The sequence below is a fragment of the Helicoverpa zea genome, chromosome 2 (assembly GCF_022581195.2).
Source record: "Helicoverpa zea isolate HzStark_Cry1AcR chromosome 2, ilHelZeax1.1, whole genome shotgun sequence".
NCBI lineage: Eukaryota > Metazoa > Arthropoda > Insecta > Lepidoptera > Noctuidae > Helicoverpa > Helicoverpa zea.
In genome coordinates this window covers 1,513,889-1,531,035 of record NC_061453.1, presented here as the reverse complement: position 1 = coordinate 1,531,035, position 17,147 = coordinate 1,513,889, and the positions used below count along the sequence as shown (strand labels likewise).

Here is a 17,147-nt window from a genome sequence, read left to right as displayed (position 1 = left end):
ATTATTTTTCGAGGCTTGTATGAAATGTAAAGTTGTAGAACGTGAAGATTCCACTGATAACTACCTATTTTTCCCTTTGTCTTAAGGTCTTTATACTTAAGAGGTAGGATATTTAACTATTTAGTTTACATACTACCTACATAGATGACTGTACAAGCATGCCGTTATCTTTCAAATGAAAGTGGACTGGCACTGGATCTTAAAACGTGTTAGGCATTAATTTGTACCCAATTCAGGTATTTAATATTTTACAGACAGATAGCACATCACTATTATTCAGGGGGAGGTGCCAGGCTGTTCCAGACGGAATCCCGGGCCGCGCATGCGTGCAACATTGCGCGTTCTGTCACTTGCGGCTATCCTTATTTTATCTCTACACAGGTGATCTAGACTTTAGACAAACCTTTACCTAGCTATTACTCTAACCATAAACATGAGTACGCCATTTTCAAGCGTAGCCCTGCGTATCATGAATGAAAATACGTTGTTGAATGTAGATCATGTCAGTTAGAACACCTACGTACATGATTGTATACGGACAAATAACAAAAGAAGGTACATGGTTACCAGTATTTCTTACTTTTAAATACTCAGTAACTGAAAGATTGGACGATTGAAAATATAAACAATACGCCGCTTTATACGAAAGCAGTAGGTATTTAAGATACTGGCGAACAATACAATTTCTTTTCTGTACCAACTTAAATAATTTGCATAAGACTTCATCCTATATTATTTTTGCCATACTTTCCGGGTTTCCAAATATTCTAAATTCTATCTATAACAGTTCAATCAATCATAGAGCAACCAATCAATCGTTTTTTAATCTGTATAAACAACCACAGACAATCAATCAGTCAATGAAACCTATTTTTGCTGCAAATAAACGTCAATTTCTTCTATGAGTAATGTAATGACACTTTGAGTCACTTTGTTTTGTACAATTTATTTATTGATTGTGAGAGTAAATTATTATTTTAGGATTGATATACATAGGATTTAAGTAACTATATATATTTGCTGCAAAGCCCAGACAAGACATTGGAACCGTAAGTGATATTTATCAAAAATAAAGATATGCTACCTACCAAGTGTGAGAAAATATAAATTTGCCGTGTTCCTGTTAAAAGTGACTCAAAGATTAATTTCTTAATATTGTGGTGCAATAAACGATAACACCATAAAACAAATTGGTAAAAAATAAAACTGTTCCTAAAGAACAGGAGAACTTTTAAAAATCTAATAAGAATCTTATTCAACAGTGTTTTGTTTCTTTTTGGAATTTCGGGTTTTAAATCAGTTAAGCCGGTTTTTTGTACCTACGTATGATTAATGATTAATTTAGATCAGTGGTTCTTAACCGGTGGTACGCGGACCACTGGTGGTCCCTGGAGGCATTCCAAGTGGTCCGCGAAGCTTAGCTTCGCGACGTTGCTTTACGTTATCTAACTTTATTTTTATTGACTTATCTATGCGAGCGGGGGTTTTCGCATGGACGTATATCGGGTGTGTCGTACCTAGTCCCCCCATTCATGAAAATGTATGTTTGGGCTACATTTTACGTAATTTTGGTTTTGAGTCTTAAATAAATAATAATTAAAATTTCGAGCTCGCTTCGCTCGCGTATTCAGAAACTGTATGCGCTTAATTTGGATTAGTCAACAAACAAAAAGTTAAGTACGTTTGGGCTTACGTAATATTTGGTTTAAATCTGATAAAAATTTCGCGCTCGCTTCGCTCGCGTATTCAGAAACTACATTGTGGCCCTTATTTTTCCATTTGTCAACAAACAAAACGTTAAGTACGTTTGGGTTAAATTTTACGTAATTTTTGTTTTAAGTCCGATAAAAATTTCGCGCTCGCGCATTTGGAAACTACATAGGCAAGTTTTTCTTTGTTTGTTGCTTACCTACACAACTGCCGACATGCGTTTAGCAGAGTGCTAATTTAGGTAAACCGATGAGGTGGTCCCCGGCAAGACAAACTTTAGTTAAAGTGGTCCCTCATGACTAAAAGGTTAAGAACCACTGATTTAGATGATAGTATATTCACATTTTCTTTAAAATCTTATAATTAAAATGATTGTTTCAGCATCTATATTGTTTAATATTACTTATCACTGTGTACATGTGCATTCATAATAATAATTCACCGTTTAAACATTTTTTCTTGTTACAGCAAACATGGCCATGGATATTTCACCAGCTACTTCAAGGCCTAATGTGGAGACATGTAATGTAAGAAAAATATACTAATCATTAATGAAACAGAAAATCAAACACATTTATCATAAAAACATCTTTATTATTCAGTACATAATGTTATGAATACTAACACACTATCACTTTTATTTACAGAGTCCACTGGGGCATGTGTCAGCAGTATACAAATGTAAAACAAGTGAAGCAACTAACCTGTGTGTCTATGACGCCTTAAGCAAACTAAATGATAATGGCGAATTTGATATTGGAGGCACTTACACGGACTCTCCAAGCCAACCTGAGTTCTGGTTCTTCTACACCACATCTGTATGCCATGGAGGCAATCATTTACTCAATTTATTTGTGTGCCATAGAAAAACTGGCTCATTTGCCATAGATATCTCCAACTCAAATGAACTGACACAAAAAGTAGGAGATGATGTTCCCCATTTACTGATACCAGACACGATGGCCAACTACACATTCAAGTCAACGAAACCGAATCAAAACTTTTTCATAAAAACCTTCTGTTTCAAACGATTAGAACGCTTTAACCAGTCCTGCACTTTATTTATACCGATAAAAATAACTGTCAACCCAAAGTTTGTGCTGAATGTAAATGTTGTGAAATCTATAAAACTCCAACATGATTTGAGTGGACTTCTGACAAAGCAAGAAACCACAGATTTTGTACTGGAATCAGCCTCTCACAAAAAGTTCCCAACGCACAAGATACTGCTGGCCGCACACAGCCCAGTACTGAGGAATATGCTCAAGAATTCTGATGTTTCTTCCATGTTTATTGATATTACAGATAATGACATGGAATTACTTTTACAATTCATATACACAGGCACAATAAAAGATGTGATGAAGCAAGACTGTTTGAAGCTGTTAGAGATAGCAGACAAATTTCAGCTAACCCAGCTGTTCACATTAACTCAGCATGTGATCGGAGATCAGATCAATGTGAACAATGCGGTAGAAATGGCAGTGATTGCCAAGAAGTATAAATTGGAAGATTTACAGAAAAAAGTATTTTCTTATATCGCAAACAATCCCAAAGTATTGGAGACTGATGCGTGGAATGATCTCACTGATGTTGAACTGACAAAGTATCTGTTCCGGTACACTCGATCGATGATGGAATAAATGTATCAGGATAGACACCAAAGCATCCTAGAACAAGTACAATTTTGTGGTATTTTTCTATATGTGTATATAAATATTTTAAATTACAAAAACAATTTTGAGATTCTGCAGTGTTCCATGTTTTCTATTGCTTATATGTATAGTACAGAATAATCACTCAAGTACTTAAATCCAGTGATGAATACTCTCATACAATAGTTTTATAATATCCATCTTACATTAAAATAAATTACTGTGCTTGATAATATGTAACCCAGTAGCCAGTAGACTCATCCCTTCACAAATATTGGTGTTATAGAAAGTCTCTCTGCCTTCTGATATTTTATAGTATTTACCTTCATAGTAGCTATTATGTTTGTATTAACTTTTGTAAAAATGTAACTGCTCGACTAATATTGCCAAGTATGGAAAAACCTAGCTGGATATGTGATATTTAGGAATGGAATGCTTTGCACATGGTAAAGGTCTGTGATAGTAGTCCGAGCAAATTGTACGTCGTGCGTGTGTAAAATTGTATACATTTTAGGTGGTATAACCATGTCTTTGTAAGAAACAGATTCATTTTTAATAATGTATAAACTTTTATAGTAATTTTTACGTTGTTATTTGTTTAAGTTAATATTTGTTCTTTTCTGTGTAATAAATACCGATATAAATAAATGTTTTCTTATTACTTAATACACTATTTTATTAGCGATTTGATACCGTTTTACGATATAAACGGCTGAACGGTTACGGTCTACATCTACACAAACTAAATGGCAAAATCAGGTTGCGCGCGAGCATTGACTAAATAGGCAAAATAGAAGACACTGATAGCAAAAGTGCAAAGAACTGAACACGTCCTACAAAAATTCGGACAGAAAATCCTGGTCAGATAGTTCTACAAAAATCGGCTCGATTATTTGCACTACAACAAACAAGTTGGACGTGGGTGGATAGATAGCCTAAGCACATGATGAATAGCGTCAATATTGGAAACAAAGGACGATTGATTATTCTTGATTTGTTTAATCGACGTGTGTATGATACAAATTAAAGTTCGGCCATTCAGAGAATGCGTTCCTGACACGTCGCGATTGAACTGACGACGTAACTTTGCAATGGCGTTGCAGTTACGATAAAAATATTTTTGCTGGTTGTTTACCGTTTTAACAATTGAGGAGCATTAAAACAACATTATTATATCAATAATCAATGAATGTTATTACGTCGTCAGTTCAATCGCGACGTGTCAGGAACGCATTCTCTGAATGGCCGAACTATAATGAAAATAAGAAAAAACAAAAATTTATGCTTTTAATTTGAAAAAGGAATAGCCAAAAACCCTCGTACTGATACTGAGTACAGTTTAAAAAAATGTGAATGGTTGAATGAATGAAACCTGCAGTTTACACAAGATCAAAGACAATATTGTCTATATTCTGTGACAACCATACAATTGAAATAATTTCTCTCTCCCTCATCCCAAGGTACCCTCCCGTCAAGCGTGGCTAATCAAGGCACGAAAAGGTGAGGTTTGTCATCATTTTATTGCATTTAATTCTGTTTATTTAGCGTATATCCCAAAGTAAAAACAGTGAATTTGCATTTCCGTGTCGAAATTTCAGTGTGGACTTCTATAAAATCGTGAAAAAACAGGTGAAAACATCGGAATGCTTAGAATTTTGTTGTAACAGTGTGGACTCCGAAGCGTTGGATTTTTTATGTCCGAAACCCGGAAAGGCAACCGTTTTCGCTTATCAAACAGTTTTATTTTTTAGGAAAATGAGTAGCTCGGAGGAGGTATCATGGATTTCATGGTTTTGCGGGCTGCGGGGAAACGAGTTCTTTTGCGAGGTATGTGTTTAAATTTTGTCACTTATGGTGGAAATTGCTGTGGATATTGATCCAACATGCGTTTGTTTTAGGTGGACGAGGATTATATTAACGATAAATTCAACTTGACGGGACTAAATGAGCAGGTGCCACATTACAGACAAGCACTGGATATGATCTTGGATCTGGAGCCTGGTAAGTGCCTTATACCTTTTACATAGTTATTACCGTGTTATTTACCAGTTCCTGTGCCAATAACATTAAAAACTCCCAAAGTAATAGTCCAAGACAAAACAATTTTGTTGTTTGGGCCCCAATTTTCTTTCAAACAAAGCTATATTTAGGTCATCAGTTTTGACAGAATATAAAACTAACCCCCACAATATATGCATTTTGATGCTACAATCTAGACTGAAGGACCCAAACTTTTTACTGTTTCTAACAGCATAACCTTATTTGTAATCAAGAATGTATGTCAGACTAGATAAAGTTGGTACCTATACAAATTGGATTAATTGTGTTTGTTATCATACTTATTAAATCAGTGGTTCTTAACCGGTGGTCCGCGGACCACTGGTGGTCCCTGGAGGCATTCCAAGTGGTCCGCGAAGCTTATCTTCGCGACGTTGCTATACGTTATCTAACTTAATTTTTATCGACTTATCTATGCGAGCGGGGGTTTTCGTATGGACGTATATCGGGTGTGTCGTACCTAGTCCCCCCATTCATGAAAATGTATGTTTGAGCTTCATTTTACGTAATTTTGGTTTTGAGTCTTAAAAAATAATTAAAATTTCGCGCTCGCTTCGCTCGCGTATTCAGAAACTGTATGCCCTCATTGTTGCATTTGTCAACAAACAAAAAGTTAAGTACGTTTGGGCTAAATTTTACGTAATATTTGGTTGAAGTCCGATAAAAATTTCGCGCTCGCTTCGCTCGCGTATTCAGAAGCTATATGCCCTTATTTTTGTAATTGTCAACAAACAAAAAGTTAAGCACGTTTGGGCTAAATTTTACGTAATATTTGGTTAAAGTCCGTTAAAAATTTCGCGCTCGCTTCGCTCGCGCATTTGGAAACTATATAGGCAAGATTTTCTTCATTTGCATTTGCTTACCTACACAACTGCCGACATGCGTTTAGCTTTGACTAGAAGTGACCCAAAAATTCACTTTTTTTTGATAAATAATAAAGAAATGAGTGCTAATTTAGGTAAACCGATGAGGTGGTCCCCGGCAAGACAAACTTTAGTTAAAGTGGTCCCTCATGTCAAAAAGGTTAAGAACCACTGTATTAAATACTTGTGTGTAATATCGGTGGAATATTCAAGTTGAAATTAACAAAGGCGTCTTTTATATAGTTTTCCATATACTAGTTGCGGCAAGACATCTAAACATTTGTGTGCATGTATATTAGTCTTAATCCAACCAAAGGCTGTCTGTAAGAGATCGCTTTTAGTCATAAGACCACCTATTTTGTCACTTTTTGATGTACATAATAAAGAATTTATCGTTCTACCTGCACTAGTATACTGGCAAAACATATGCCTTCTCTACTTGTATCCATTTTATCCTATTGTTTTGATATTGTCTGAATATGTTTAATCGCCTATTATTCTCAAGAATAATAAAATTTCCAAAAAGCTGTTATTGTGAATTGTAAAATACATAATAATTAAACAAATTATTTATTCCATAATATTCTTCAAATTGATAATAATATGATTCATTGTTTGTCATAGTAATTGTGTTTATTATATTCCCAGATGATGACCTTGATGACAATCCAAACCAGTCCGATCTGGTGGAGCAGGCCTCTGAGATCCTGTATGGACTGATCCATGCTCGCTACATTTTAACTAATAGGTAAGTACTAGTAGTACAACCTTAAATACCATATGGATACTAGCCAAAGCTTTAGAGCTGGTACTAAAATTCCGCAATTTAAAAAAAAAAACAATTTATAAAAAAAATATCAAAGAAGTATCTTTCACAAGAGCCAATAGTAAGATTGATTAGTTTTATAATTGAAATGTGGGGGTAACTTCAGTGGCAGTGAGATATATATAGAGTAGGGTAGGCTGACCTATTTTATCCAATAATTCTGTGTAGGACACGGCATTTACCACATATTAGAAAACATACATGCCACGATTCTATATAGTTAACCCTCCAATTATATTTTTTTATAATTACATATATATTACACAGACTAGCTGTTGCCCGCGACTTTGTCTGCATGGGCAATATAGAATTTCCAGTTTTGTTTATTTAATCGTTCATTGCTCAACCCCTGTAGGTGATAGCGTGATAATATATAGCCTGTGTTAAACCGTCCCCCAGGTAATAGTCATGCAAAATTTGATTTAAATCCATGCAGTACTTTTTGAGTTTATCCAGGACAAACATACAGACATGCAGACAAAAATTCTAAAAACTACATATTTGGGTTCAGAATCGATTATGGATCACGCCCCAAGTATTCTTTAAAAAAAATATTCAATGTACAGTTTTGACTTTCCTATCATTTTATTATATGTGTAGATATTAACAAAATGGTTTATAAATTAGAATTCGCCACATAAAACCAGTCATTTTGTATCTAATAAATGTAAATGATTTACATTGAAATTAGCAAACAAGCACATTTTGAATAAACCATGTTTGGGCTCACAATTAGCATTTAATGCATGGCTTTATTTCATTGATATTCCTTAAGATACTTTGTATTGCTAATATCAGTAACTTGAGGATATTATTATAATTTTCTGTTTATTACCTAAGCTACCTAAAAATAAACTTAGCGGAAATATTATTTTGTTTGTTGTTTCTAAGTATTTTGTCTCCATAGGTTTCATTCATTACAAGTTCAATGGTGATATTACCTCAACAAATGTTAGAATTAAATCAATAGAGTTAGAATTAAAATTGCCTTTTGTTGGTTTTATAATAACAAATATACTAACACCACGCACACGGGCTTGCTTCGCGTGTCTGACACCCACAAGCGCCCTTTTCGTACGAGTATTTATTGCAATAGATAGAATGACGCGGACGAAATGTCCCAAGTTCATAATGAAATCTCACTGTATTAAAAACATCAAAATAAAGGGAAGCATTTTGTGCTGACATATATGGTTATACTCGAACACGACGGTTCGGGTATTGGGTTGCCCGGGTAACTGGGTTGAGGAGGTCAGGTAGGGCAGTTGCTCCTTGTAAAACAATGGTACTCAGCTACATCCGGGTTAGACTGGAAGGCGAACCCAACATAGGTTGGAAAAAGGCTTGGAGGATGATATTCTTTGCAAAATTGTTTGTAATGCTCAATTTCCCTACCGTGTGGTACTTTCACAAATAAAATACTTGTCCTGAACATGATATTTAACCTAAATACTTTTGGTCTTCCACAGAGGCATTGGACAAATGTTAGAGAAATTCCAGGCGGGTGATTTCGGCCACTGCCCTCGTGTTTATTGTGAATGTCAACCTATGCTTCCACTTGGTGAGTAAACACGGCTTATTTACCAATATCTAAAAATAAACAACATTTTTGGTCGATGACCAAATGTTTTTTCGACAAAACTTAAAGGAATTGACTCATTAACGAAAAACACGTCTCATCTTTGGAAGGCACAATGCATTATGTATGTATGGCTTGTAACAAACATATAAGCCCGCAGATCTGTTTAAGGAGCATTACCTACCCTTTTTTTGTTTTAACGAAGCTTAAAATCGATCCCCTTTCCCTTCCCCTCCCCTTCCCTTTTTATACACAGCAAAAGAATATTTGTTGGCCATAATTTTGCCCTTACAAACAATGATTGAAATTATGCATGAATATACTCGTAAACATTTAATTACCTAGATAAGCTAGAGCTATTCATCGTAACTTCTACATCTATGTATACTACTAAATTGCTAGTAAAAATCTAAACTAGTTTTATTCTAAACAAGCCTGACCTGAAGTCAAGGTAATTTGTTGAACATCCTGAAACGGCCTCATTATTTCACGAGTAATGCCTGTCTCATGTGGACATAATTTACTTAATGACACGTTCATTGTAATGATAGGAAATCTATACTTATTTGTTGCGCAATTTTGACGGTTATGATAGTAGAAACGTATGGGAAGTGCGCATTTTGTCTTTGTTATATTCTGACGTGGTAAATACGTAATATTTTACCATAGACTACAAAATGATTATTACGTACTTTACGCTAATATCGACAAGCTCTGTGATTGATAAATAGAAATCATGGGTTAGTCAACAAGAATAAAGGGCAGAAGGCTATTTTAGGAATTTCACACATGAGTAGCGAGGGGTTGTAGTCAACCTATAGTATATCTAGACTCTAGAGTAATAACTCTAAACATACTCTATGTTTGAACCCTCTTATTTATAGAACTACTGATCTGATTTTAAATGTTTATTGGGTTAGATAGCCCATTTATTGAGACTGGCTATATAGGCTTTTTATCCGGGGGTATGCGGAGTAGTTGCCGCGTGAAACGTACACGCAGAAAGCTATCATGAAAATATACGCCACTATACATATTTATAGAGATCCCGTTGAGAATAAAATCTTTAGGGTCTTCAAAAAGCCTGAAAGACATTTATCCTGTTTTTAGTTCAAAAGAATTAGAGTGGTTTACAACATGTATAAAATGTCAGAAGTTATTAAGTTATCAGTTAATTGCTCCTTAAGTATAATTATGAAACTATAATATATAAATATTGTGAATAAGTGTTCTACATTGCGCAGGCGTTTGACACGTGTCATAACTTTTACTTATCTGTAAACAAAACAAAACATAGAGAAGATTAAGGTTTTGATTATGCTCTTCTCTGCTTATTTTGATTATACATTGAATCAATTCCGTGAGCTGCGCAATACCTATCCATTTTATGGGACACTCTTGGCAGCGCAGAGATTATAGGCAAATTTTAGAGAGGCTATTATCCAGTAGTTTTTCGACTATGGCGAAAACCCAAGTTGCCGAATGCAAAGGGGTTTATGTTTGCAATCACTTTTTACGTTCCAGGATCTAGTTCATTCTTTCCATCTCCACAGGAGAGCTAGTCTTCAGACTCCAAAACTCTTAAAAATCCATAGTCAAAATCCACAATGGTTTTATTCTTTTATTCTCTCTCCGCAGGCCTGTCAGACGTGCCCGGGGAAGCGATGGTGAAGCTATACTGTCCGCGGTGCATGGACGTGTACACGCCGAAGTCTTCGCGGCACCACCACACGGACGGCGCCTACTTCGGCACCGGCTTCCCGCACATGGTGTTCATGGTGCACCCGGAGTATCGGCCCAAGCGGCCCGCCTCCCAGTTCGTGCCTAGGTATGTTGGACTTTTGTTATTACGTAGTAGTATAAATGTATGTATGAAAAAGAAGAAAAAAAATGTTGCACATGCACATAATGTAAAAATTGGAAAGACTGGAAGTAGACAAAAGGATTGGTAAAGTTCTAGTCCCAAGACGACTTTGATTAATGACTAGTCACTTAAATGTAGTTAGTAGTCCAGTATTGAGGATTATCTTGTAAAGGGGACTTGCAGTTTTGCATAGCGAAAGTACATCCTGTTTTCGTCATCTATGTTTGTCGTTAGTTGAACTTCTGTTCTCTACTTTTCTTACTTTTACATCTTAGATGTACTCGCTACATTATTTTTCTTACGTGTACTACATAGTATGAACATGTGCAGGTTGTACGGGTTCAAGATCCACCCGCTCGCATACCAGATCCAACAGCAGGCGGCGGCGAACTTCAAGGCGCCGCTGCGGAGCCTCTCGTATAACAACGGTAAACGCTAGGGCGGCGCCCCACCCGTGTACATACGTCACCGCTGCCCACGCAGCCCCGTATACTCAGCTAGTCTCATGCTGCGAACACCAGCCATATAAGAACTGGCGATGACTGATCTTACAAATACAACTAAATATACCTTTCATAAGTTTCATTTTTGTCACAAACCGTTCTTATATGACACAACTCGTCTCGCGCACTGAATTTTTGTGTTCCTTCTGTTTCTAAATCTAACTTTCACGCTTATAATAAGCTTCAGTCTGAAGTGTTAGCGGACGTTTGGCTTACACCGGTAGTCGCGCCGGCGTCGGCGCCGCGCATGCGTGAGTACACGGAGCTGTCTGTCTCTATAACATGTGAAACGTGTCTGTACATGTGGACTTACTAAACTCGTCTGCAATAACAGTTGGGGCCGCTATCGCTGTTTACTTACAACGGACGCAGAAGCGTCTCTCAACAACCGAATACTTACAAAGGGCTATTCTGTTTGTCGTGGGATGTTGTTCTGACTATTAATATAATGATAATTACTACCTGTGGCCAATTAGTGATAACTTAACACTTATTGTAACTCCAGCAGCCGTCGCTCACGACTCTCGTGTCATGGACATGTCGAGTGAGCCTACTCGTTGAGTGAACACACGTATTTAGTTTAATGACACTTGTGTCTTTGAAATCATAAGTATTGTAGAAAGTAAATGCAGTTGACGAGTCGTAGCAATATGTACTGTAGCTTGCATTCAAATATGAAGTAATTGTAGGGGGTTCATGTATTTTTATTTTTATATCCGATTACAACCATTAGGATGTAGGTGATCATTACATGGACGCGTATTTTTTTCATCAGAGATATATTCTATTTCGTTCTTGTGTACCGGTTCCAGTAATTATCAATAAACGATAAGACAACTATTGGCCTTTTTTCTTGCTTATCCTGCATGTTGACCACGTCGAATCCTCTCGCTGACCGCAAATCGAATGGATTTATAGATTCCAAATTAGATATCGTGCGACATAACACTGACATTGAGAGTGATCGTAGCGTCGACTAGAACTTGTGACGGACGCAATAATAGTACACTTGAAATGAGTACCACTTTAGTTAGTTACGTACATGATCGCTATATAACGTAGTAGCAACGCTAGCACATGGACTGTTCACATACACTGGGCCGCTACCGACTCGGTGCGAGCTTGAGTGACTGATCATTGACGCTTTAGGCTTGTTGCATTGCCCGCTACGCTTGTTACGATTGCAAATACATAGCTGAGCGCTGAGCCGCTTCCTAGCGAGCCCATCGCGATGTGAATGGCCCATCCGCATCACGATACTCGATATTAACAAGAGCCTTGTCGCACCACACCCCGTCGTTAAACCGTCGTGGACTAACATTTTAACAGAAGAAAATGTTTGTTTGCCGCAGAACTGAAGACTTCCAGTAACATTCCAAAATGATTATTTAGCCACCGTGTGCGCCGGCCGCAGGGCACGTGACATATAGCCCCCGCCGCGGACTGACAGGTGACCTGCGCCGACGCCGCACTATCTGTCTCCAACAGTAACATACATAATGATAATATTTATTATTTAAACTATTAATTTACTTCCCATATAACAATACAGTTATGTTTTAAATTCAATAAAGTTTATTTTTACGTTTTCTGTATAATATGTTTTTCATTTATTTTGTATGTATTAATAGTTTTGACATGATGTTGTATAATAAAAAACAAACTTTTTTATAAATATAGGTATATCATTTATTTGATTTTATCAATTAATAATTACACTTAAGTATAAAAAACAAAGAACAAAATATGTTATAACAAAATCATAAATTTCAAACATTTACTTATGTGACAAAGACTAGGCCTTATATTGTACATTACTTCAAAGTAGCAAGTTGTGATCGAGTTAGAACATAAGTAACAAATTATTTTTAATTCACAGTATACTGATATCACTTGAAACATTACAAAAACTTGTTCACTTACACATGAAAGTAAAAATTATACAAAAATAACTTTGAAAGACAAATGCTGGGCATAGACTGTACAACTGGTAGTAATCATAATAATACCATAAATAATCAATACACACTTTAAGAAGATGAGTATGAAGTTATAGTTACAATCATTTGAAAATATGACACAGACAGGAGAACTCGCTCCTCATTTATAATGAAATACTAAGTTATTAAGTCACATCCAAAGTCTATTCAGTCATGTAAGTGCACAGTTGCTTGAGCAATTCAGGATTATTTATCTCATCAAAGGAGCTACTGCGTAGAACCTCCTTGTTTTCTTTGATGTACTTCAGAGCCTCAGCCTTCAGGAAATCAGAGTCATACATATCTGCCACAATAAGTATATCTATTGCATTATCTAAAGTTAGGTGTTCAGATAGAGCAAACTCTGAGAGCTCCCACAGACCTTTCAGGTTGTACCTATCTGCCAGCATAAGTAAACTGGCAAAGTTAGTATTTTCTATGTCTTTTACTGTTCCAGTGTAGATATATTCCAGCATATATCGCAAGTCTTCTCCACTAACGTCAATCAGTTTCACATAACTGTTCTGGCTCTCTGCCGTCTCTCCTTTGAGCATAGCTTTAAAAACTTCACTATGTGCAGCAAGTATTACTTTGTGGATATTAAATTTAGCGCCATCAGCCGATTCTATGACAAAATCTGAGCCAATAGGATCAGTAAAGAGAGCACTGCAGTCATGGTTGAGTTTTATGTTATCAATGACTTCTAAGCTGACCCCTTCTGCATCAGTGAAGGGGAATGAGACAGCTATAAATAATTTTCTGTTTTTCAAACATTCTATGTCTAAATCTGAGAAGCTGTACGTAGTGAGGTAAGTATGAGACAGTTCGCTCAGCTGTTTGAACTGGAATTCTGTGAGGTATTGCTGCAGGTACACTGTGCTTGATTTCTTATCGACTTTGAACTTGTTGCCGCAACTCAGGGCGACGCTGAACGAGCTCACGCCATGGTTACAGATAAATAAATGCAGGAGGAATGTGTTACCCACTTGCTCCGTCTTGTACGAAAACCAGTAGTCCGCTACATCCTGCATGTACGTACCGCCGATGTCGTAGAAGTTAGGGCGGTAAAACTTCTGGTAAATGTTGTCCAGACACAGCCATTTCACTTCACGAGTCTGGCAAGCTCGGTGCCCGTACACCACGTCTGTAGCCTGGATCAAAATTGCACAAGGTATTACTCATCCTCCGGTACAAAATTACGTCAACAAACAAAGTAGGAAATGGATGAAAAACTCACCGTGATATCGGGTTTTTTAACTCCTTCATCTCCTACACGTGGTTCATACATGGTAGCAGTATTTATTGTTTACTGAGAGTAAGGATCAAAATTTAAACAAGAGCAAATAACAGGAAAACACCAATTCAGGAAGAATAAACAAATGTCACTGTCAGTCAGATCAACGAAGGACAGTCTGCTTTTTTTTTTTTTTTTTTAAATTTATTCTTGGCCATAGATACAAGTCTTTCAGCCGAAAACATGGATAATTTTTAAAATATTTCTAAATTACAAAGAAAAAATAATCTTATACCTACTTATTTGCAATACAATACTCTTAACTTAACACATTTTTATATTTTTTCTACCGTGTTACATATATATTTATACAATGTCTTATAAAACTTCTTGTTGGCAAGTAGTTCCTGAACTTGGCGGGGAACACTTTGTTGAATTTCTTCACATTCACATAATTCAGTTACTAAAATTAAACGTTGGATATTAAAATTTGCACATTTCAGAACAATATGATCCAGATCAGCAACATCAGCATCACAGTATTTACATCGGCTATCGTTATATACATTTATTCTGTTCAAGTGAGCTGGCGTTAAGCAGTGTCCTAATCGCATGCGTGTTATAGTTGTTATAAATCTTCTATTAATATATTCACAATTATTAAACCATGGTTTTCTTCGTAATTCTTTTTGGATATCTGCATACCACTTGCCTTTATTTTCTAGGGTTAGTGTCCAGTAGTCATTCCACAATTTACGGTTGATCTCTTTGATGTGGCTGTGGTAATCTGAAAATGGAACCTTCACAAGCTCTGTCTGGTCATCATAATGTTCCCAATGTGTTGCAGCGTCAGCAATTTCATTTCCGGTTATGCCACTGTGCGAAGGCACCCATACGAACTCTACATTAATAAACTTATCCAGTAACTGTTTGGTCTTAACTCTAATTTCATATAATATATAATTAAGCTTAAAAGACATATTTACATTGTTTAAAGCAGATAGTACACTCTTAGAATCCGAAACTATGAGAATTGTATGTACATTATTTACAGAAATTGCATGTTGTAATGCACAATAAATAGCATAGCTTTCTGCAGTGAAAACGCTACATGCTGCATTTAATTTTATACATTTAGTAAAGTCCAGTTGTGGATCATAAAATGCTGCTCTTACATTATGATCTGTTTTAGAGCCATCTGTGTATATAATATAATTATCTGGTTTATTATCAATAAACATTGAGAAATCAAATTTATTGTGCACTACATCTAAATGAACTGTAAAATTGTTAATTAAACTAGGAAAAGGAATTTTATACATAGGCCAAATATCATGAACAGCAATATCTTTTGAATTCTTATTTACATAGTAAAATATTGTTGTAATTCCAGGTAGACTTCCACCTATCAAGGAAGAAGCAGAAATATTACATGAAATTGACTGAGAGACCCTGTGATCTACTACCAGTTTCTTATGTAAATGACTATTTGATGAAATGATCTTCAAGAAAAATCTCTCAGCCAACATCAACCTACGTAACATCAAGGGTGGTATGCATGTCTCAACTTCCAATGAGTTAATTGGTGTGGAACGCATGGCTCCACAAATAAGTCTCAGTCCCATATTTTGGATTACATCCAATTTTCTTAGTAAGGTGGTACTGGCATTCATATAAGCTAAACTGCTGTAATCAAAATGACTTCTTACTATACTTTTGTATAACATACTCATAACTTTGGGGTCAGATCCCCAAAAACTACCTGCTAAATAGCGCAATATGTTTATGCCATTCAGTGCTTTGCTGCATATATGTTTGATATGATCATCAAACTTTAATTGATCATCAATAATAATCCCTAGGAATTTATGTTGTTTAACAATAGGAATTTCTACATTGTTGTACAAAATTTTCACATTAAAATTTGTGTTTCGATTTTTACTAACAATTAGAACTGAACTTTTTCCAGGACTTATTTCTAACTTAAGTTTATTGTGGTAATAGTAATACAATTGATTCAAAGCAGTATTTATTTTGACCTTAGCTATTTCTATATTTTGATGTATGCTATACAAAAGTAAGTCATCTGCAAATTGTAATATTTTAACATCTTCTGGTACATTTACAAATTTTAATATTTCAGACGTGTATAAATTATAAAGTAAAGGAGACAGAGTGGCTCCTTGCATTGTGCCCTTATTAACAGTCTTAGGGCCATGTAATTTATTGTTGTATTTTACAAACACAGTTCTATTGTTCAAAAAGTTGTAAAGCCATTTAAGTATATGACCTGGGATACCAATATCATGGGATATTTGAATAAGTTCCTCTATATTTACATTGTCAAAAGCCCCTTTTATGTCTAAAAATACACAAATTGCATTGGAGTGACTTAATTTAACCTGACCTATATCTGATAATAAAGAAACAAAGCTTTCAGAGCAACTTTTACCTTTTCTGAAGCCAAACTGAATAGAAGGGATTAAATTTTGTGATTCAACAAAATAATCTAGTCTTGTCTTTAACATATTTTCAAAAAGCTTACCTAAACAAGATGATAAAGAAATAGGTATATAAGAAGATGCATCGTTTAAAGGCTTATTCGGTTTTAAAATTGGAATGACACATTGTGTCTTCCAAGGCTCTGGTATAGTTAATTCAAGCCATAATTTATTATAAATATTAAGTAACGTAGTCTGTGCATTTAAATGTAACTGTTTGATTAAAATATAAGGTATATCATCCAATCCGGGTGTAGTATCTCTCCTAGACTTTAAAGATGTTTGTAATTCCTCCATAGTAAAATTGTTCTTGAGAAAAATATTTAAACTGTTATCTGTAGCATGTTTAAACAAATATTCAAGCCTACTCTCATC

At 35.6% G+C, this 17,147-nt stretch overlaps 3 protein-coding genes across 5 annotated transcripts; 2 read left to right on the top strand and 1 right to left on the bottom strand.

Moving 5' to 3' along the window:
• Positions 1-844: 844 nt before the first annotated feature.
• On the top strand, positions 845-3,439 carry LOC124642096. The gene is made up of 3 exons (XM_047180405.1): positions 845-1,049; positions 2,179-2,237; positions 2,358-3,439. Exons 2-3 carry the CDS (start codon positions 2,184-2,186, stop codon positions 3,351-3,353), a joined length of 1,050 nt encoding a protein of 349 aa, XP_047036361.1. The 5' UTR covers positions 845-1,049; positions 2,179-2,183; the 3' UTR covers positions 3,354-3,439.
• A 1,298-nt stretch (positions 3,440-4,737) lies between these two features.
• LOC124636872 (casein kinase II subunit beta) lies at positions 4,738-12,653 on the top strand. Of its 3 annotated transcripts, none has more exons than XM_047173088.1 (8): positions 4,738-4,865; positions 5,117-5,192; positions 5,264-5,366; positions 6,935-7,034; positions 8,582-8,673; positions 10,330-10,519; positions 10,886-10,983; positions 12,411-12,653. In XM_047173088.1, exons 2-8 carry the CDS (start codon positions 5,121-5,123, stop codon positions 12,440-12,442), a joined length of 687 nt encoding a protein of 228 aa, XP_047029044.1. In that variant the 5' UTR covers positions 4,738-4,865; positions 5,117-5,120; the 3' UTR covers positions 12,443-12,653. The 3 variants fall into 3 exon arrangements, with proteins under 3 accessions (XP_047029044.1, XP_047029062.1, XP_047029053.1); XM_047173106.1 differs by having other exon boundaries at positions 4,789-4,870; XM_047173097.1 differs by having other exon boundaries at positions 4,852-4,994.
• Positions 12,654-12,722: 69 nt separating this feature from the next.
• On the bottom strand, positions 12,723-14,448 carry LOC124636867 (protein maternal effect lethal 26-like). The gene is made up of 2 exons (XM_047173073.1): positions 14,275-14,448; positions 12,723-14,188 (listed from the first exon to the last, which is right to left on the bottom strand). Exons 1-2 carry the CDS (start codon positions 14,323-14,325, stop codon positions 13,202-13,204), a joined length of 1,038 nt encoding a protein of 345 aa, XP_047029029.1. The 5' UTR covers positions 14,326-14,448; the 3' UTR covers positions 12,723-13,201.
• Between the last annotated feature and the right edge of the window lie 2,699 nt (positions 14,449-17,147).